The following is a 21,916-nucleotide window of genomic DNA, read 5'->3' on the forward strand; positions in this document are numbered from 1 at the left end:
ACATGCAAAGAGCACTGTATATACGTGCATATAGTTATTACTTAAATTTTAATTGTTTTTTTTAAATACACAAATTAAAGATGGTGTCAGTGTTTACACTCTTTTAGTCCAAGACCTCTGGGACAAATATAAGCCAGCCAAACATAAACATAAAATTACTGTATGCACCTTTAATTAGCTCTTAATGTGAAATTTGTGACTCAAAACAAACCACACTCTTGTAATCCATTTATATCACCTTTATTGGAAATTTAGAGCACAAACTTACACACGATCCCTCTAGTCAACCCCTTTGAAAAACTCTCCAAATATTAAAAGAATACAGTGAACAACTTTTTTTAAGAAACCCTAATCTAAAACACATACAATCTGGTCTTGATCAATACATTTGCCTTAAAAAGCATAGGCAGAACTGTAGAATTACAATTTGTTTAAAAAAGAATCCAGGTAGCTAGTGAACTCCAGGCAGGTCTTATATTCTCCTCACGGCGTCATCGATCTCACTGATCTGCTCTTTGAGCTGGTTCCACTGTTCTGGGTTTAAGGAAATACCTGCAAAAAACATCACACAGAACAACAGAAAATTAACAACTATGCTCACTTAAAGTACAGAAACCACATGATCTGCGTCCCAATTCGCATTCTTCTGCACCATTCTAAGCCATTTTGCACAAGTAGTGTGAGCAGTGCATTCAAATTGAAAAATGCAACGAGATGTAGAGTACTACAAGTACACGAATGATGTACTTTCTCAGCTGAAGTGTGTGTGGATTTTAAACACTTTATGTACTCAATGGTTGCAGCTTGCCCTATGTAGCTGAAGGGGCGGGGTTACCTGGACAGGATGCTGGCCTGACAAAATAATGGTAATTAATGTTGAATGTGGCAATTACCAAAACTTCAATAAAGACAGAACCTTATAAATTTAAATTGAATGCTGTACCATCAACCCATGCTGTGTGAATATGTACACTATTTGAGACCAGAGTTGGACTGAGGTTGGCTAACATGCTAAAACTAGCAGTAAGACATCACGTGTGTTCGAAATGTCACTTTTTTTAGCTAAAAAACAATCACTTATGTGTAGGAAAAAAACAACAACCCCATTAGTGTTCCATTTGAGGGGCCGTTTACACGACAACGTTTTCAACTAAAAACGGAAAAGTTTTTGTGTGTTTTGGCTGTTCGTTTACATGACAACGGCGTTTTGGGGCCTGAAAACGCAAACTTTTGAAAACAGGTTTCAAAGTGCATGTTGCCGAAAACGATGCCGTTATCGTCTCCATGTAAACATACAAAAACGCAAATTTGTGAAAACGATGACGTCATACGCACGCGTATTAAGTGTTCAGTCTATAGGCATGCGCGCGAGTAGTGTTTCTTTACAAAGTGACATCACCAACTACTGGCCTGGCATGAATAATACAGCATTTTTAGTCGTTTTCGTGGATCCGTGTGAACGGGGATAGTTTTGACAACGTTGTCGTCTGTAACTTTTCAAAAACGCAAAAGAAAAACGTTTCCTTTTTTAGTACATCGTTGTCATGTAAACGTACCCTGAGATAATCCTACTCTAGATTATACACACTAGATGGTATGTAGGGATGGGACAATATATCAAATTTAGGAATATCGCAAACCAAAATAAATGAACCATATCGAGGCAGAATTAGATATTTCGAAATTTGTAACATTAATTCTAATCACACAGTCCAGATGGGGTAAAGAAACCGCGTAACTCCTCTCTCTTTAATGTGTGCTCAACCAAAACACTTCGGTGAACTGCCGCTATTCTTTTAGCACTTGTTATACAAACAAATGTAAACTCAGTGTAAATACGTGTAAACTGTAAACATTATTTCAAACAGTGACAGCTCATTTCATTTTGAAATGTAATAAAAAAAAGCTCAAATATGATCATAATAATGACAAAGACATTTAAATATTTTTTTTGTCATAATTTATCATTTAAATGTTACAATATTAAATCGAGATAATATCGAATCATGAACCTCATATCGTACATCAAACCAAATCGTGAGAGAACCATATAATCCCACACCTAGTACACAGAGTATAGTGTACTGTAAGTGTACATTTGAAACAAACCTATGTTTTTCTTGCGTTGACTGTAGTAAAATGCATCCAGAGTAGGACTGAGCAATAAATGAAATGTTCATAATGTATTTGCCAGGATTTTGCAACACTGAGAATATTTATATGCACTTTTTATTTGGCCATCCTAAATAAAGTGAGACATTAAACTAATATTACGATCCTTCCTCATTTCAAAACTTTCAGGTATGAGAGGCAACATAGTATTATATACAAGGGCTGCACAATTAATTGTAAAATAATCGAGATTACAATTACACCTGCCGCAATTAACTAATCACGAAAAGTGTCTACTCCCGTTGCATCAAAGTTTTCTATTTACGATACTTTTTTTTCCACGCGCTTGAGCATTGTAACCAATCACATGTTCAATGTGCGCATGAATACAGTGGCGAATCAGTAATGACTGCTGGTCCTAATGAGTGAGTTTTAAGCAGTCTGATTCACAAATGGTCGACAGATATGGGTTTTTAATGGCCAGTGCCAATACCGATATCTAGAGAGCAAGGTAGCTGATATAATGCTGTTTTTTAAACGATACAATTTAATGTTAGCAAAAGAGATGTAAATAAAATAGCTTAAAACTTATTAAACACATTTTACAATATTTACTCAAAATTCACATAAAACATTTCAAGTAATTGTTCTTCATCATGTAACAAGGCTGATGGTTGATTTTGGAACTGACACAAAGCGGAATGACCACTTATGTTAATCGGCTAACAGAGTAAATTTACCGGCTGATCAAATCCATTTTCATCCTAATTCATCTAAGTAAATGTTAATTCCAACATATACTAGCATATTCTTAACATTAAAAGTTTGTTTATATATTATATCTGTTACAATTATTTAATGCATTATTAACTAACTGCAATGAACAATTGTACATTTATAATTTAACACTGACCAAGTTTTTTAAATGCCATAAAAATATTATTTGTTAATTCATGATATCTAATGCATTTAATATTGTTAGCATAAAGGGCCTTATTGTAATGTGTGTTACGTAATCAGATTACTTTTTTCGAGTAACGAGTAAAGTAACGTGATATTTATTCATTTTAGACCATAATATCTGAGTTACTTTTTAAATAAGTAACGAGTTGCTTTTGTACACCCCTCCTTTCCCTGTATTGCGATAAATCAGGAATAAAAGTGTGCAAACTTTGGGGAGAAGTTGTGCATGATGGGCATTGTAGTTCTAGAGAGTGTGAGGCTTGATTGCCAGAGATGCACAATGACATTTTAGTACACTGCCTGGCCAAAAAAAAAAAGTTGCATACTCTTAATATTTCACTGGACCGCCTTTAGCTTTGATTACGGCACGTATTTGTTGTGACACTGTTTTGACAACCTTATGCAACGTCACAACATTTATTGCATTAATTTTTGGGCGAGATCTTGTATTAATGACGAGAGAGTCAAACCACTCTGTAAAGTCTTCTGCAGCACATCACAAAGACTTTAAATGGGTTAAGGTCAGGACTCTGTGGTGGCCAATTCATGTGTGAAAATGATTCCTCATGCTCCCTGAACCACTCTTTCACAATTTGAGCCCGATGAATCTTGACATTGTCGTCCTGGAATAGGTCCGTGCCGTCAGGGAAGAAAAAATCCATTGATGGGATAACCTGGTCATTCAGTACATTCATGTAGTCAGCTGACTTCCAAAAATCAATGCATTTTCTACCAAAAATGTATTAGTGTGGACATGGCCTTAAATAGATGCTTTAAAAACTGAAGTGAAAAGCAACATTGCTAATTTGGAGCTGTTTTTAAATTCGCTGGATGTTGCGCTGCTGTAAATTCCATTAATCTAAATTAATAAATCGCACTTATGCTACATGCCATATCATTAGATCTAAACACATGACAAACAGACTTGTACCTTTTCTCCCTGGTTTCATTTCACCTTCCTGATCCATCCAGTATTCCCGAATATCAATCAGCACTTTGCCTTTGAATTCCCGAACACTCACATACCTCATCTTCCCTATCTTAAAAACAAACAAACAAAAAAACAAAAGAAAAACACACAAATACATACAGTTGAAATCAGAAGTTTACATACACTTAGGTTGAAGTCAATAAAACTAAATTAACTCCACAGATTTAATATTAACAAACTATGGTTTGGCAAGTCGTTTAGGACATCTACTTTGTGAATGACACAAGTAGTTTTTCCAACAATTGTTTACAGACAGATTGTTTCACTTTTAATTGACTATCACAATTCCAGTGGGTCAGAAGTTACATACAAGTAACTGTGCCTTTAGGCAGCTTGGATAATTCCAGAAAATGATGTCAAGCCTTTAGGTAATTAGCCAATTAGATTCTGATAGGAGGTGTTCTGAATTGGAGGTGTACCTTTGGATGTATTTTAACGTCTACCTTCAAACTCAGTGCCTCATTGCTTGACATCATGGGAAAATCAAAAGAAATCAGCCAAGACCTCAGAAAAAAAAATTGTGGACCTCCACAAGTCTGGTTCATCCTTGGGAGCAATTTCCAAATGCCTGAATGTACCACGTTCATCTGTACAAAAAATAGTATGCAAGTATAAACACCATGGGTCCACGCAGCCATAATACCGCTCAGGAAGGAGATGCATTCTGTCTCCTAGAGATGAACGTAGTTTGGTGCGAAAAGTGCAAATCAATCCCAGAACAACAGCAAAGGACCTTGTGAAGATGCTGGAGGAAACAGGTAGACAAGTATCTATATCCACAGTAAAACAAGTCCTATATTGACATAACCTGAAAGGCTGCACAGAAAGGAGCCACTGCTCCAAAACCACCATAAAAATGCCAGACTACAGTTTGCAAGTGTACATGGGGACAAAGATCTTATTTTTTGGAGAAATGTCCTCTGATCTGATGAAACATAAATTGAACTGTTTGGCCATAATGACCATCGTTATGTTTGGAGGAAAAACGGTGAGGCTTGCAAGCCAAAGAACTCCATCCCAACCGTGAAGCACGGGGGTGGCAGTATCATGTTATGGGGGTGCTTTGCTGCAGGAGGGACTGGTGCACTTCACAAAACAGATGGTATCATGAGGGAGGAAAATTATGTGGATATATTGAAGCAACATCTCAAGACATCAGCCAGGAAGTTAAAGCTTGGTCGCAAATGCAATGTATGGACTCAAGATGGCGCCGAGTATGGCTGCTGCGTTGCGAGCTCCGACACAACATAGTAGTGTTTTGTTTGTTTTGTTCACAATTCTTATGTTTTTTGTCTTGGATGTTGTCTGCCTTATTGTCTACAACAGAGAAACACTTTTGGACATTGGTTCAGCAATTTCACACCGTAAACCGGACTTCACATTTCTCAATGCCGACCCGCTGTTTACAAACACGCAAGCGGAGCCCTTTGTCTGGGCAGCACGGAAACGCAAAAGGAAAAGGGGAAACAGAGCCGGCGTTCTCATCAGAGTAAGACGCCGCGTAAATCGACCCCCGCTACCCACTATTCTACTGGCAAATGTTCAGTCTCTGGATAACAAGCTCTGTGAGCTGAAAGCGCGGATCTCTTTCCAACGAGATACAAGGGACTGCTGCATTATCTGCCTTACGGAAACTTTGATGTCTGCGGAGATTCCAGACTCAGCCATTGAACCCGCGGGGTTCTCTGTGCACCGAGCGGACAGAGCGAAAGACCTCTCAGTAAAAGTAGAGGTGGTGGTGTATGTTTTATGATCAACAAATCCTGGTGTGATCAGAGGAACGTACATTCTATCAAGTCTTTCTGCTCTCCTGATCTGGAATTTCTCATGCTTCTGTGTCGACCATTCTGGCTACCGAGGGAATTCACAGCGGTCATTATCACAGCTGTGTACATTCCCCCACAAGCCGACACAGACTGGGCACTCAAGGAACTGTATGGGAGTATAAGTGAGCAGGAAACCGCGCACCCTGAGGCCGCATTCATTGTGACCGGGGACTTTAATAAAGCCAGTTTCAATCAGTCGCACCAAAATACCACCAGCACATTAGTTTCAACACACGAGGGGACCGGGTTTTGGACCATTGCTACTCTCCCTTCCGGGATGGCTACAAATCCCTCCTCCGCCCACCATTTGGCATATCGGACCACTCTTCCATTCTGCTTCTGCCCGCTTACAGGCAGAAACTGAAACAGGAAGCACCCACCCTCAGAACGATCCAGTGCTGGTCGGACCAATCAGACTCTATGCTACAAGACTGTTTTGATCACACGGACTGGGAGACGTTCCGGTCCACCTCTGATGACGACATCGAGCTTTACGCTGATAGCGTAATGTGTTTCATCAGAACGTGCGTAGAGGACGTGGTTCCGACCAGAACAACACGGATCTATCCGAATCAGAAACCTTGGATTAATAGCGATGTTCGCACGGCACTTAATGTGCGGACCTCCGCTTTTAATTCCGGGAACACGGAGGAGCATAAACAAGCCAGTTATGCCCTCCGAAAAACTATCAGAACCGCAAAACGCCAGTACAGGAGCAAGATTGAAGGACAGTTTAACACCACCAACTCTAGAAGCATGTGGCAGGGAATTAACATCATCACGGACTTTAAAGGGAATAAAAACTCCGCCATGAACACCGCTGCCTCTCTCCCGGATGAGCTAAATACTTTTTATGCTTGTTTTGAGGGAAATAACACCGCCCTCGTGGAGAGAGCTCTCGCGGCTGAAGCTATAGAGGTTAGTTCACTCTCCGTCTCTGTAGCGGACGTAACCCAATCCTTCAGACGGGTGAATATCCGCAAAGCCGCGGGCCCAGACGGCATTCCGGGCCACGTCATCAGAGCGTGCGCGAACCAGCTGGCTGGTGTTTTTACGGACATTTTCAACCTTTCTCTCTCTTTGTCTGTAGTCCCAACATGCTTTAAAACATCCACCATTGTGCCTGTTCCAAAACAATCAAAAATAACTTGCTTAAATGACTGGTGTCCTGTTGCTCTGACCCCCCCATCATCAGCAAATGCTTTGAGACTAATCAGAGATTACATCTGCTCTGTATTGCCTCTCTCTCTTGACCCGCTGCAGTTTGTTTACCGCAACAACCGCTCCACTGATGATACCATTGCATCTACACTACACACTGCTCTCTCCCACCTGGACAAAAAGAACACTTATGTGAGAATGCTGTTTGTAGACTACAGCTCAGCATTCAACACCATAGTGCCCTCCAAGCTAGATGAGAAACTCCGGGCTCTGGGCTTAAACAGCTCACTGTGCAGCTGGATCCTCGACTTCCTGTCAAGCAGACGCCAGGTGGTTAGAATAGGCAGCAACAACTCCTCATCACTGACTCTCAACACTGGAGCCCCACAGGGCTGTGTTCTCAGCCCACTCCTGTATTCCCTGTACACACACGACTGTGTGGCAACACATAGCTCCAATGCCATCATTAAGTTTGCTGATGACACGACGGTGGTAGGTCTGATCACTGACAATGATGAAACAGCCTACAGAGAGGTGCACACTCTGACACACTGGTGTCAGGAGCACAACCTCTCCCTCAACGTCAGTAAGACAAAGAGCTTGTGGTGGACTTCAGAAGAAAAGACAGAGAACACAGCCCCATCACCATCAATGGAGCACCAGTGGAGAGAGTCAGCAGCTTCAAGTTCCTGGGTGTCCACATCACTGAGGAACTCACATGGTCCATCCACACTGAAGTCGTTGTGAAGAAGGCTCATCAGCGCCTCTTCTTCCTGAGACGGCTGAGGAAGTTTGGAATGAACCGCCACATCCTCACACAGTTCTACACCTGCACTGTAGAGAGCATCCTGACTGGCTGCATCTCCGCCTGGTACGGCAATAGCACCGCCCACAACCGCAAAGCACTGCAAAGGGTGGTGCGAACTGCCAGACACATCATCGAAGGTGAGCTTCCCTCCCTCCAGGAAATATATACAAGGCGGTGTGTGAAAAAAGCTCGGAGGATCATCAGAGACTCCTGCCACCCGAGCCATGGGCTGTTCTCACTGCTATCATCAGGTAGGCGGTATCGCAGCATCAGGACCCGCACCAGCCAACTCCATGATAGCTTCTGCCCCCAAGCAATCAGACTTCTGAACTCTTGATCTCCCACGATCAAATACATCAGCACTGCACTTTATTACCCTTACTCTTATATCTCACACCGGACTGTCATAAATTATATTATTATTATATTATATTCTCTCTTAACAACTTACTATCAACCGACAGCCTGAATGTCAATACAGTACAATACTGTACATTCTATATATACTATATATACTTTTTTATATATTTTTATTTTTATTGAATAATGTGTATCTATATAGTGCGTATTGTATACTGTACAGTGTATGTTATTATTTGTATATTGTTGAGTGTAATTATGTGTATATCAGATGTTTAAATTGTGTTGTGTTAATTTTATGTTATTGTAAATTGGTACTGTCTCATCACTGTCACGACTGCTATGTTGATCGGAACTGCACCCAAGAATTTCACACACCATTGAACTTGTGTATATGGCTGTGTGACAATAAAGTGATTTGATTTGAAATGGGTCTTCAAAATAGACAATGACCCCAAGCATACATCCAAAGTTGTGGCAAAATGGCTTAAGGACAACAAAGCCAAGGTATTGGAGTGGCCATCACAACGCCCTGACCTCAATCCAATCTGAAAAAAATCTGAAAATCCGTGCGAGCAAGGAGGCCTACAAACCTGACTCAGTTACACCAGTTTTGTCTGGAGGAATGGGCCAAACTTCCAGCAACTTATTGTGAAAAGCTTGTGGAAGGCTACCCAAAACATTTGACCCAAGTTAAACAATTTAAAGGCAATGCTACCAAATACTAACAAAGTGTATGTAAACTTCTGACCCACTGGGAATGTGATGAAAGCCAAAATAAATCATTCTCTCTACTATTATTCTGACATTTCACATTCTTAAAATAAAGTTGTGATCCTAATTGACCTAAGACAGGGAATGTTTTCTACGATTAAATGTCAGGAATTGTGAAAAACTGAGTTTAAATGTATATGACTAAGGTGTATACACACACACACACACACACACATATATATATATATATATATATAGATAGATAGATAGATAGATAGATAGATAGTTCAGATCAGTATTTATTAATTATTCTTCATAAATGTAAATATCCCTTGCAGAATCTGCAAAATCACATTATCCACACAATATTAACAACCAGTTTCATTTCTCTTTTGTTGTACGGTGGAATAAATTTAAATATCTGTTATGCAGGGGCCTGGGTAGCTCAGCGAGTAGAGACGCTGACTACCACCCCTGGAGTCGTGAGTTTGAATCCAGGGTGTACTGAGTGACTCCAGCCAGGTCTCCTAAGCAACCAAATTGGCCCGGTTGCTAGGGAGGGTAGAGTCACATGGGGTAACCTCCTCGTGATCGCTATAATGTAGTTCGCTCTCGGTGGGGCGCGTAGTGAGTTGTGCGTGGAAGCCTCCACATGCACTATGTCTCCGCGGTAACACGCTCAACAAGCCACGTAATAAGATGTGCAGATTGATGGTCTCAGACATGAAGGCAACTGAGATTCGTCCTCTGCCACCCGGATTGAGGCGAGTCACTACGCCATCACAAGGACTTAGAGCACATTGGGAATTCGGCATTCCAAAGTGGGAAAAAAATAAATAAAAATTATATATATATATATATATATATATATATATATATATATGATATAGATATAGATATACACACACACACATACACTACCGGTCAAAAGTTTTGAAACACTTGACTGAAATGTTTCTCATGAAGCAGCCAATAAGTGCCCAACATAGATTGGAACTGGTTTAAAAAGCATCCCAGGGTGATACCTCAAGAAGTTGGTTGAGAAAATGTCAAGAGTACATGTCTGCAAATTCTAGGCAAAGGGTGACTACTTTGAAGATGCTAAAATATAACACAGTTTTAATTTATTTTGGATTTTGTTTAGTCACAACATAATTCCCATTGTTCCATTTATGTTATTCCATAGTTTTAATGACTTTACTATTATTCTGAAATGTGAAAAATTTGTGTATACACACGCATATACACACACTACCGGTCAAAAGTTTTGAAACTCTCATTCTTTACTATATTTTTTTTATTCACATTTCAGAATGATATATTTTAGCATCTTCTAAGTAGTCATCCTTTGCCTAGAATTTGCAGACATGTACTCTTGACATTTTCACAACCGACTTCTTGAGGTATCACCCTGGGATGCTTTTTAAACAGTATTGAAGGAGTTCCCATCTATGTTGGGCACTTACTGGCTGCTTTTCTTTATTAATTGGTCCAAGTCATCAATTTCAAAAACTTTTTTGATTTTTTATTACATTTTAGTTTTAGAATTAAATAAATTAATATGGTGGCACAATTATATTTTTGCCTACAAAACTAATTTCAAACATTTAAGCATACGCCTTCAGATCAAAAGATTTTTAAGATTATGAGAAACATTTCAGTCGTGTTTCAAAAGTTTTGACCGGTAATGTGTGTATATGTATATATATATATATATATATATATATATATATATATATATGTATATATATATATATATATATATATATATATATATATATATATATCTGTTATGCGGCATTTTCAGGGCTGTCCTGAATAAATACATAAAACCCAAAAGTCATTCTCATTCTTTCATTTTTCTTTTTTAATTCTCAAAAAAATAATAATAATTTTTTACAGATTCTGCACCGGGTGTGTAAACCTATGCTCACTGTAGTGTAGTGTGAAAATTCAAGTAAAACTACAGATTTATGTCATCATATCTCTATTAGACTCTTCACCTGAAACATATTATCATTTTTACTGCTGCTACTGCTGCTTTTGGAGGCTGCTGACACCTTTGATGTCTCTCCACTCTTTTGTTTCTTTGATGGCTTCTCTGGTGTTGCCTGCTTTTTTCTCTTGGCCTGAAACACAGAATTTACATTTATCACAATCACTGAAGTTTTGTGGAATGGCTGGAGTGACATTGATATATATATATATATATATACACACACACACACACACACACGCATACATACATACGTACATACAAACAATGGGTTTCAAAATTCTGTGACCAAACTGAAAATCTGGGATTAAACCAGTAAATAAACAGAAAGCTTTATGATTCAGAAACTTTTAAAACAAAGAAAAGCTATGACATAAAATAATTCTGCACTATTAAGGCCTATTCACACCAAGACCGAATTTTCTGTGCAAATGTTCATTCACACTGTGTCCGACAAATCGTCCGCCAACAAGCCGAAAGTTGTTTTTTTTTTTTTTTTTACAGAGGTCCGATTTATTTTTCTTTGGACTGCTATGAAAACTGACTGACCAATGAGACAAGAGCTTTTTCCCCCCAGATTCACTGCTGCTGCTCAATCTAGCACGCTGGTAACACTAATCAGCTGGTAAAAACAGGTGCTGTTAATTGTCTCACACACAAAAACTCTGAATTCAATGCAAATATGCAGTTAATAAATAATATACTGTAGAAGCTGTAAACACATTCATTTTTAGAATATTTATGTAATTTTATAATATATCTGGTGTTTTGTCTTAATGTACATTATTTAATATGTATATCACTATGTCTGTTATATTATCCTAACATTAGAAATAGCAGTGAGGTTCAGCAATTCGGTTGGACAAAGCTTGTATAAAATATTGCATAAAAAGACTATTTGCATGCAATACTTTACTACGAGTGTAGTGTAGACAAACGAATTGCAGAACCTCACTGCTATTTTTCATTGCAAGGATTAAATAAATTAAAGTAATCCTGTAACATTGCTCTTTTTCTCACCACGCACAAGAAACCCTGAATTCAATACAACTATACATTAATTAAAAAAAAGAAAAGACCATGAGGCTGTGTCTGCTTTTATATTATTTTTTATGTTATGCATCATATTTTATACTATACCCATTTTTACTTAATGTACATTATTCCACGTGTCCATCACTGTACCTTGTGTTTTATTATCCAGGCATTCAAAAAGAACAGCTGGGTTTGGTAGTTCATTTGGAATATATTCTTGCATAAATATAAATACAGAATATACAGGACGGATGCAACAGCACTCTTTACTCATCTCACTTGCACAAAAACACAGATTCTATTTTCCTCAAAATGCATCAAAAATGTGAAAAGAACAATGAAACAGTTATGCCAAATTAGGTAAATAACTGCCTTAACTGCATTAAATATATTAATTTCATGCATTGACAGCTGAATGCTTAAAGATCCATGCACCAGCACGTGATGCCATGCGAGGATTGGACGTGTGAACGGAGAGCTCTGCGCACTTTGCTAGTTTTAATACTTTTTATGACATAAACTGGTGAGACTCAATACACTCTGATCCATACCTGTTCTAGGAGGACAATATGTCAAAGAATTCAAAATCCTCGGGCTCTGGAGACATTTCAAGACATTTACGTGCTCAAGCTGATACCCCCGAGCAGGCAGCGGGCCTGGGAGTCGATTTGGTCGGAGAGGTGTGGGAAATGCGGCGAGAGATGCTGAACATGTCGGCAATGCTGACGAAGGTCGTTGCTGACTTGGATGATCTTGCTGTGATCATGGCAGTGATCGATCACTGCCATGGAGGCAAAGTTTACTGATGTGGTTACAAGACTGGGGGATGTCGAGAAACGGATCGATTACCTGGAGTTATTTGAGAGGGAATTATCTGCTAATCCTCTAGCTACCCAGGTGGATTTGGAGCGTGTCTGGGAGAAGTTGGAGGCCATGGAAAACCGTAGCCGGCAGAATAACGTCCGTATCGTGGGAGTCCCGGAGGGAGTGGAGGGACAGGATATGTGGAATTCCTGGATGGGCTCTTTCTGAGTCTGCTCAACATAGCAGACCATAAGATGGAAATCGAGCGAGCTCACAGGGTTCCGGCTCTGCGATCTGCCGAAGGAGACAGGCCCCAGTTCCGGCCAAAATTCTGAGATCATCCAATAAAGATCTTATGTTACATGAGGCGAGGTGTAAAGGAAGGCTTTCTTGAAAGAACCACAGCATTTTCTTGTTCCCAGACTTTGCAAACTCGACAAGAGAGAAATGTGATCGATTCAAGGAATGCAAGAAACTTTTACATCAACGGAAGGTTGCTTTTGCACTGATATTCCCAGCCAAATTGAGAATAGATACTAAGGATGGCTGTAAAACATTCACATGCCCACAGCAAGCGATGTCCTTCATAAAGTCAATGGAGTAAGTCATCTTGCTGTACTCACGTTGCAGCTGAGTGAAACGGCTCACTGAACATTTGCATGACTGTTTGAAGAATCTGCGCGCTTTTTTTGTGCTGGTTCCACCAAGCGGCTGGAGTTTATTTTGTAGAGCAACACACCTTTGGGATGGTTTTGTGGATAAATCTACACGATCTTTGTGCTTATTCCGCCTATCGGCTGGAGTTTATTTTGTGGAGTATTTCTGGCAAAGTCACTGGAGTAAGTCATTTGCTTACACTCATGCTGCAAACAAGTGGACCGGCTCACTGAACATTCACTTGACTGTTTGAAGAATCGGTGCGCTCTTTTCATGCTGGTTCCGCCTAGCGGCTGGAGTATATTTTGTAGAATAACACACCTTCAAGACAGTTTTATGGATGAAGCTACATGCTCTTTGTGTTTATTCTGCCTATTGGCTGGAGTTTGTTTTATAGATTATCTTTTTCTGTGTAATTCTGTCTCACAAAATTTTTATAGAAACACCGGACTTGAGCAATCCGATGGCAAGGATGTTGCAGGGGCACTCGTAGGCGTGCATGGACTGTTTTGAGTTTGGAGGGATGGACGCCAGTTGGTGCTGTCGTGCGCGGGGTTAATGCGCACGTTTTTCAGTTTTTTTGTTCTAGGGGATGTTTGGGGTTTGATTTTTGCACTAATGTTGGAATGTGGTCTTTATAATCTTGTCTTTGACACACTATCTATTTTCTATTATATGTCAAAATGTCAAATGTTAACATGAGTGGATTGTCTCTCTCCACGTGGAATGTGAATGGGTTGGGGCACCCCATAAAAAGACGAAAGGTTATTTCTCTTAAGCGTAAGAAATATGATATAGTGTTTCTTCAAGAAATGCACCTTTCTCTGCAGGAAGCTGAAAAATTTGGAAAGATATGGGGTGGCCATTTTTTTTTATAGTGCTGGCTCGAGAAAGAGCAGGGGAGTCATTACACTGATAAGTAAACATCTAAAATTAAAATGTCTCATATAGAGTAAAAATAAATTAGGAAGAGTCATTATTGTTTTATCTGAAATTCTGGGACAAAGTCTTATTTTGGCTAATATACATACACCTAACGTTGATGATCAGGGCTTTTTTATAGATCTTGAAGGGATGTTGCAAGCCGCTGACACCCCTCATGATATAATATAGGGAGGAGACTTTAATCTTTTGATGGACTCAGTCCTTGATCACAGTGAAGCAAAAGTGTGTAAGCCCCCTAGAACATCAGTGTCGCTTCACAGGATGTGTAAAAACCTTGGTCTTACAGATATTTGGAAACTTTTGAACCCATCTGGTAGGGACTATACATTTTTTTCATCAGTCCATGAGATTTACTCTAGAATAGATTTTTTTCCTCTGTATCCTATGTGGGCGTGGCTTGAGAGGCACTTAAGGCGGTTCTTAGGGGCCAGATCATACAGTATGCCCCATTTCACCAAAAAATCCAAAGCACAAGAACTCGTGGAATTGGAAGTGCCGAGGCAGAGCTGAAGCGCCAAATGTCGTCTAATGGCCTCAGAGAACTGACCCAATTGAAATACAGATATAATACTATTTTGTCGCGGAAGGTGGAGTTTTGGCTATTCAGGGCAAGACAGTCACACTTTGAGTCTGGGGATAAGGCATGGAAACTTCTGGCTAGATATATAAAACTGAGTCTTTTTCTACCATTCCCTCTGTGAAATCTGCTGGTGGTGAAAAATTTACCTCGGCCATTGATATTAATAATGCTTTTAAAGAATTCTATCTTGATCTCTATAGTTCCATGTCTTCGTCTACTGATGAAGATATCAGAAACTTTGTGACATCTTTTATACATATAGATCAGGTGGGGTTTATTCGGGGCCGTAGCTCTTCTGATAACATTAGGCGTTTCATCAATATCATGTGGTCAGTGGCGAATGATCGGACACCGATCGCTGCCATCTCACTTGACGCCAAAAAGGCTCAAGATTTTGGAAATGTACGGGTTTAGGAATACTTTTATTGGATGGATTAACTTACTTTATAGACACCCGGTAACGGCAGTACAAACAAATGGATTAATTACAGATTATTTTACTCTGAATAGGGGCACCCGGCAGGGTTGCCCTCTTTCCCCATTATTGTTCTGTCTTCCCAGGGGTGATGGTGGGAGGTGTGGCGCATAAGCTTTTGCTTTATGCAGATGCTATTTTATTATTTGTCTCCAACCCTACTAGATCTATGCCTTGCATCCACAGAATTATTAATTCTCAGGATACAGAGTTAATTGGTCTTAATCCGAAGCTTTGGCTCTGACAGCGTACTGCCCAGTAATAGCTTTTCAGCCAGGCACCTTCCAGTGGCGCAAACAGGGCATTAAGTATTTGGGTATTTTATTCCCAGCAAATTTGTGTGATTTAGTTTGAGTTAATTTTGACCCTTCAATAAAAAGGTTTGAGCGATGTGGGCAGGTGGGCTTCATTACATTTATCTATGATTGGGAAGGTTAATGTTATTAAAAATGAATTGTATTCCAAAATTCAACTACCTGCTACAGTCTCTCCCTATAGATGTCCCCCTCTCTTATTTCAAGCAATTTGATAGCATAGCGAAGTCCTTCATTTGGAATGGTAAACGTCCCAGATTACATTTCGGATTTACATTTAAAAAAAAATTAATTTACAGATTACATTTTAATAAATTGTATAGGCCGATTGACAAAGTTGGGCTCAGCCTACCCAAGATTTTGTTTTATTATTATGCATTCAGTCTCAAACATTTGGCTCATTGGTCGCGTCCACCTGAGAGAGCCCCTCCCTGATTTGTATTGAACAGGAAGTTCTTGCCCCTATTTCACCATTGCAAAGCCTTTCTATCAAACTAACCGTAGAAGTTAAGTTACACTTTGTTATCTCACACTTGCACTCGGTATGGACAAAAGTGTCCAGAGTGTTTAATTATGACATTTATTTAAATGTTGCTTCGAGCATATGGCTGAACCCAAAATGTATGTTTTAATAAGTCCCCTTTCTGCTGGACAGAGTGGATTGTGACGGAGGTTAATACGCTCGGTGACCTATATGAGAGCAGAGTGTTGAGATCCTTTGAGGGTATGGTTCAACATTTTGGGATTCCCAGGTCTCAATTCTTTAGGTATTTACAGCTGCGCCACCTGCTTTGTACTATTTTTGGGAGTAGCATACACCCCTCTAAAGCGGCAGATACTCTGGGAGTGGTGATTACTGCTTTTGGAAAAGATCATGAGGCATCAGTTTATTTCTCCCTGCTAATTCACAGTCTGGGGGATGAAGCTTCAACTTCTCTCAAGAGATTATGGGAGAAAGACTTAAATTTGGTATTGGAGGAAGAAGTGTGGGCTAGGATTCTAAACGTAAAGTCTGCATCTAGAGATGCAAGGGTGCGCCTTATGCAATTTAAGATTTTACATCAATTCTATTGGACCCCCTCTAGATTGTATAGGCTTGGTCTTAAAGATACACCCACCTGCTGGCGATGCCAATCAGAAGATGTGTATACAACTCATGTTTTTGGTGGTGTGTTAAGATCCAAGAATTTTGGTTGAGGGTTCATAGTTTTATGTGTGATGTATTGGGCACTCAAATTTCATTTTGCCCCAGACTCTGTATTTTAGGCGATGGGGCAGTCATTAGTATAGGGGATAAATACATAAGAAATTGGGTCCAAGCCAGTGTTATGATGGTAGATAGATCATTCTGAGGGGATGGAAATCAGCTGGTGCGCCCTCATTTCGGGAGTGGTGCACAGAGATGGGCAGGGTGGTGGCATTTGAGGAAATGTCAGATAGAAGGCTGTGCAACCTGGAGGTGTTTAATAAGAAGTGGGGCAGCTATCTGATCTTTCGAAAGGCTTTATAGTTTAAATGTGTGTGATTAATATTATTTATATATATATATTTTTTTTGTGTGTGTGTATGTGTGTGTGTGTGTGTGTGTATTTTGGCTTTGACCACAGGGATTTTTGTTGGGGGTCAGGTTGGGGTTGGGGATTGGGAGGGGGAAGGGGAATAATGGGGGTTAAAAGTTGATTCTGTGCATATACAGTTGTGCTCAAAAGTTTGCATGCCCTGGCAGAAATTGTGAAATTTTGGCATTGATTTTGAAAATATGACTGATCATGCGAAAGAAACTGTCTTTTATTTAAGGGTAATGATCATATGAAGCCATTTATCATCACATAGTTGTTTGGCTCCTTTTTAAATCATAATGATAACAGAAATCACCCAAATGGCCCTGATCAAAAAAGTTTACATACCCTTGAATGTTTGGCCTTGTTACAGACACACAAGGTGACACACACAGGTTTAAATGGCAATTAAAGGTTAATTTCCCACACCTGTGGCTTTTTAAATTGCAATTAGTGTCTGTGTATAAATAGTCAATGAGTTTGTTAGCTCTCACGTGGATGCAATGAGCAGGCTAGATATTGGGGAGCAGAAAAGAACTGTCAAAAGACCTGTGTAACAAGGTAATGGAACTTTATAAAGATGGAAAAGGATATAAAAAGATATCCAAAGCCTTGAAAGTGCCAGTCAGTACTGTTCAATCACTTATTGAGAAGTGGAAAACTTGGGGATCTCTTGATACCAAGCCAAGGTCAGGTAGACCAAGAAAGATTTCAGCCACAACTGCCAGAAGAATTGTTTGGGATACAAAGAAAAACCCAAAGGTAACCTCAGGAGAAATACAGGCTGCTCTGGAAAAAGATGGTGTGGTTGTTTCAAGGAGCACAATATGACGATACTTGAACAAAAATTAGCTGCATGGTCGAGTTGCCAATGCCACAGCGGTTACAATATGCCCGACAACACCTTGACACGCCTCAAAGCTTCTGGCACACTGTTATTTGGAGTGACGAGACCAAAATAGAGCTTTATGGTCACAACCATAAGCGCTATGTTTGGAGAGGAGTCAACAAGTCCTATAGTGAAAATGGTGGTGGCTCACTGATGTTTTGGGGGTGTGTGAGCTCTAAAGGCACGGGGAATCTTGTGAAAATTGATGGCAAGATGAATGCAGCATGTTATCAGAAAATACTGGCAAACAATTTGCATTCTTCTGCACGAAAGCTGCGCATGGGACGCTCTTGGACACTCCAGCATGACAATGACCCTAAGCACAAGGCCAAGTTGACCCTTCAGTGGTTACAGCAGAAAAAGGTGAAGGTTCTGGAGTGGCCATCACAGTCTCCTGACCTTAATATCATCGAGCCACTCTGGGGAGATCTCAAACGTGCAGTTCATGCAAGACGACCAAAGACTTTGCATGACCTGGAGGCATTTTGCCAAGACGAATGGGCAGCTATACCACCTGCAAGAATTTGGGGCCTCATAGACAACTATTACAAAAGACTGCACGCTGTCATGCTAAAGGGGGCAACACACAGTATTAAGAACTAAGGGTATGCAGACTATTGAACAGGGGTCATTTAATTTTTTTCTTTGTTGCCATGTTTTGTTTTATGATTGTGCCATTCTGTTATAACCTACAGTTGAATATGAATCCCATAAGAAATAAAAAATGTGTTTTGCCTGCTCACTCATGTTTTCTTTAAAAATGGTACATATATTCCCAATTCTCCAAGGGTATGTAAACTTTTGAGCACAACTGTATGTTTTACTTTTCTGTTTCATTTATTATAATCAATAAAAAGTGTTAATCGGAAAAGATCCATGCACCAGAATAAATGTTTGTAGAACAGTGGCACTTACTGTACAGGAGTGAAATTGTTTTTCAGTCTCAGTGTGAATGGACCGTTCACTGGCAGTTGAGCGAATTCTTCAAATTTGGTGTGAATATGCCTTTATTATGTCACTAAACAAATATATGCAAATTTGCGATATTGACCATGCTAATTCTTTTGTATGAAAGGTAAGATTCCCATACAGCACAGAAGATGCTCTTTGGAATAAATACTTATTTTTATCCCCTTTTTTTCTCAAAATTTGGAATGCCAAATTCCTACAACTTAGTAGATTCTCGTGGTGGCACGGTTACCTCAATCCGGGTGATGGAGGACAAGTCTCAGTTGCCTCCGCTTCTGAGACTGTCAATCCGCGCATCTTATCATGTGGCACGCTGTGCATGACACCGCAGAGACTCAAAGCACGGGACGCTCATGCTACTCTCCATGATCCACGCACAGCTTACCACGCACCACACTGAGAGCGAGAACCCCTAATCGTGACCACGAGGAGGTTACCCCATGTGACTCTACCCTCCCTAGTAACCGGGCCAATTTGATTGCTTAGGAGACCTGGCTGGAGTCACTCTGCACGCCCTGTATTCAAATTCGCGACTCCAGGGGTGGTAGTAAGTGTCAATACTCGCTGAGCTACCCAGGCCCCTCTTTGTAATATTCTTAAATTATGCTGGGATAAAATGGATCATCTTGTGAGGTCCATGCCAGTTCGAATCGAGTGCACCCTGTCTTTTAAGCAAAAGGGGGACACACTGAACACCAAGAAATTCTGCAATTCATGTAAATTTTCAATTGAACTTTTCAGTCAAATTGCTAATAATATTAATTGATATGAAAAACTTAGTATCGAAGACTTTGAGACCCCACTCTATTTTTGTAGATAAACTGGTTATTGGCACAGAACCTGAAAATGGACAATGACGTTACAACCTGTTTTGTATGGCATAAGAATAAAATGCAAATACTGTAACTTTCAAGCTTTCAACTTAGCATGAAAATGGTACACTGCCATTCTCATCTGGGTGGTATTGGATCAAACAACTTAAAACTTAATTATTCCAGCAAAAGTCCAGATTTGCAGATACAAATTCTCTTGAATGTGATGCAGTTTTCTTTCAGTTAGTTGAAAGTGTGATGTGGGATTAATTTCCATACCTTTGTGTCAACTTCACTATCAGAGTCACTTTCTGATGTAGAGGACAACATTTCCTTGGATTTGGGCATTCTGAAAAAGATGGCAGTGAAACTTATAGGGTGGAAGAAAAAAAAAAGAAAATTTGTAAAGAGCATATTCAATTACCCTAATATTGCTGCTCGTCATAGATACATTTTCAACACATTCCTTAGCTAAACCTACTACTGTGTCAGTGGTGCTTATCCACAGGAACACATTTTGCCATAAACATATAAATTAGTACCTAATCTGCGTCCATGAATGAATAGTAACAACATAGTTGTTTGCTCTAACAAAGTAGATCACCAAGTGGCCCCATATATGGTAAAAAATAAATAAATAAATAAATAAAAATTATATATATATATATATATATATATATATATATATATATATATATATAGTTTAAATATGGTAATAAATAGTTATTTTGTAAAGCATTGGTGTTTGCACTTTCGCATGTTGCGTTTCGCTGGTATTATATGAGTGCAAAAGACAAGGACGTCAGTCTGATAGTGGTATATTAATGATGCCACTATCAGTACCAACAAGGCCCGAACATAATAACGCGCTCCAATGTGGCCATTCACAACAGTTTCCTTTCAATAAAATATTTTTATACTGTAGTATGCTGGCTGTTATCATATTGAGACAAAATCGAATATTATAATCTAGTGCACGTATCAAATGACTTACGTGATGTTGTACGGTAAATGCAGGTTAAATTGCACTAAAACGCAGGATCAACCGATAGATGGAAGATTTGCAGAGCTCCGTTTCTGCGTGCGGAAACCTGAGGTGGGTGAGTGAGCGCGCTCGCAGGATAAACCAGGAAGCGGGCAGCGGCCCTTGTAGAACTGAATTATGGGAAGTGTAGTTTTGCCTATCCATCACCTCAGCATCCATCTTTTTGTGAGAAGTTAAAGTTAACCAAAAATACTTAATGGCCTCCCTTAGAAAAAACTACCTTAACCATCGTTTCAGCCAAAACACCACAGTTAGTCATTCCTAGGATTCGGTAATATTTCAGTCCCCCAGACTTTTTAAAGAGGTGGTTCACAAAAATTAAATGTTGAAAAGTTTTTTACAAAATGTTGATATGTCCATTATAATTCAATTCAAATAATTATTGCACTAAAATAATCGTTATCATAAAAGTGTCTTCTTTTTATCTTATACCGAGCATTTTGTCATGTTCTTGAGGCATTTCACTGAATTTCTAGAAGAAGAAAAAAAAACAAAATTTGAACACTATCTATAACTTATCATTAATCTAAACATTTACTGTGTTCCCTAAAAATGCATGATTTAAAATTGAAAAAACACAAACAAAACAGGCTATAAAGTCCCTCAGTCCAGGGCCGGCCCGTGGGTTTGTGGGGCCCTAGGTGAAATTATGAAAATGAGTAATGATGTAGCTGCTGGCAATGGCAATGATGATGATGAGAACTTAAGTGCAGTTTTATTTACAGAACGTGAAATCCAAAAACCCTAACTAAATATAAACATGACTTGACTAAAAACAAGGCTTGACAATAAACGTGGCCTGACACAAACATCTACACTCACATTCAATACTTGACCACTAGACAATGCAAACACGAGGGCTTAAATACAAGACATGGGAGCACTTAAACCAATGAACAAA

The 21,916-nt window shown here is 39.4% G+C and overlaps 1 protein-coding gene across 1 annotated transcript; it reads right to left on the bottom strand.

Annotated features, from left to right (window-relative positions):
* Positions 1–224: 224 nt before the first annotated feature.
* On the bottom strand, positions 225–21,098 carry LOC127433861 (activated RNA polymerase II transcriptional coactivator p15-like). The gene is made up of 5 exons (XM_051686150.1): positions 20,965–21,098; positions 20,250–20,319; positions 10,939–11,064; positions 4,007–4,115; positions 225–552 (listed from the first exon to the last, which is right to left on the bottom strand). Exons 2-5 carry the CDS (start codon positions 20,316–20,318, stop codon positions 473–475), a joined length of 384 nt encoding a protein of 127 aa, XP_051542110.1. The 5' UTR covers position 20,319; positions 20,965–21,098; the 3' UTR covers positions 225–472.
* Between the last annotated feature and the right edge of the window lie 818 nt (positions 21,099–21,916).

This window comes from Myxocyprinus asiaticus, chromosome 43, assembly GCF_019703515.2.
Source record: "Myxocyprinus asiaticus isolate MX2 ecotype Aquarium Trade chromosome 43, UBuf_Myxa_2, whole genome shotgun sequence".
Lineage (NCBI taxonomy): Eukaryota > Metazoa > Chordata > Actinopteri > Cypriniformes > Catostomidae > Myxocyprinus > Myxocyprinus asiaticus.

What these genes read in the sequence shown, in the direction of transcription:
- LOC127433861 (XM_051686150.1), bottom strand. Translation starts at nt 20,318, where the DNA reads ATGCCCAAATCCAAGGAAATGTTGTCCTCTACATCAGAAAGTGACTCT. An exon ending in ATAGTGAAGTTGACACAAAG is followed by an intron (nt 11,065 to 20,249) that starts GTATGGAAATTA and finishes TCTGTGTTTCAG; the next exon opens with GCCAAGAGAAAAAAGCAGGC. An exon ending in AAAATGATAATATGTTTCAG is followed by an intron (nt 4,116 to 10,938) that starts GTGAAGAGTCTA and finishes TTTGTTTTTAAG; the next exon opens with ATAGGGAAGATGAGGTATGT.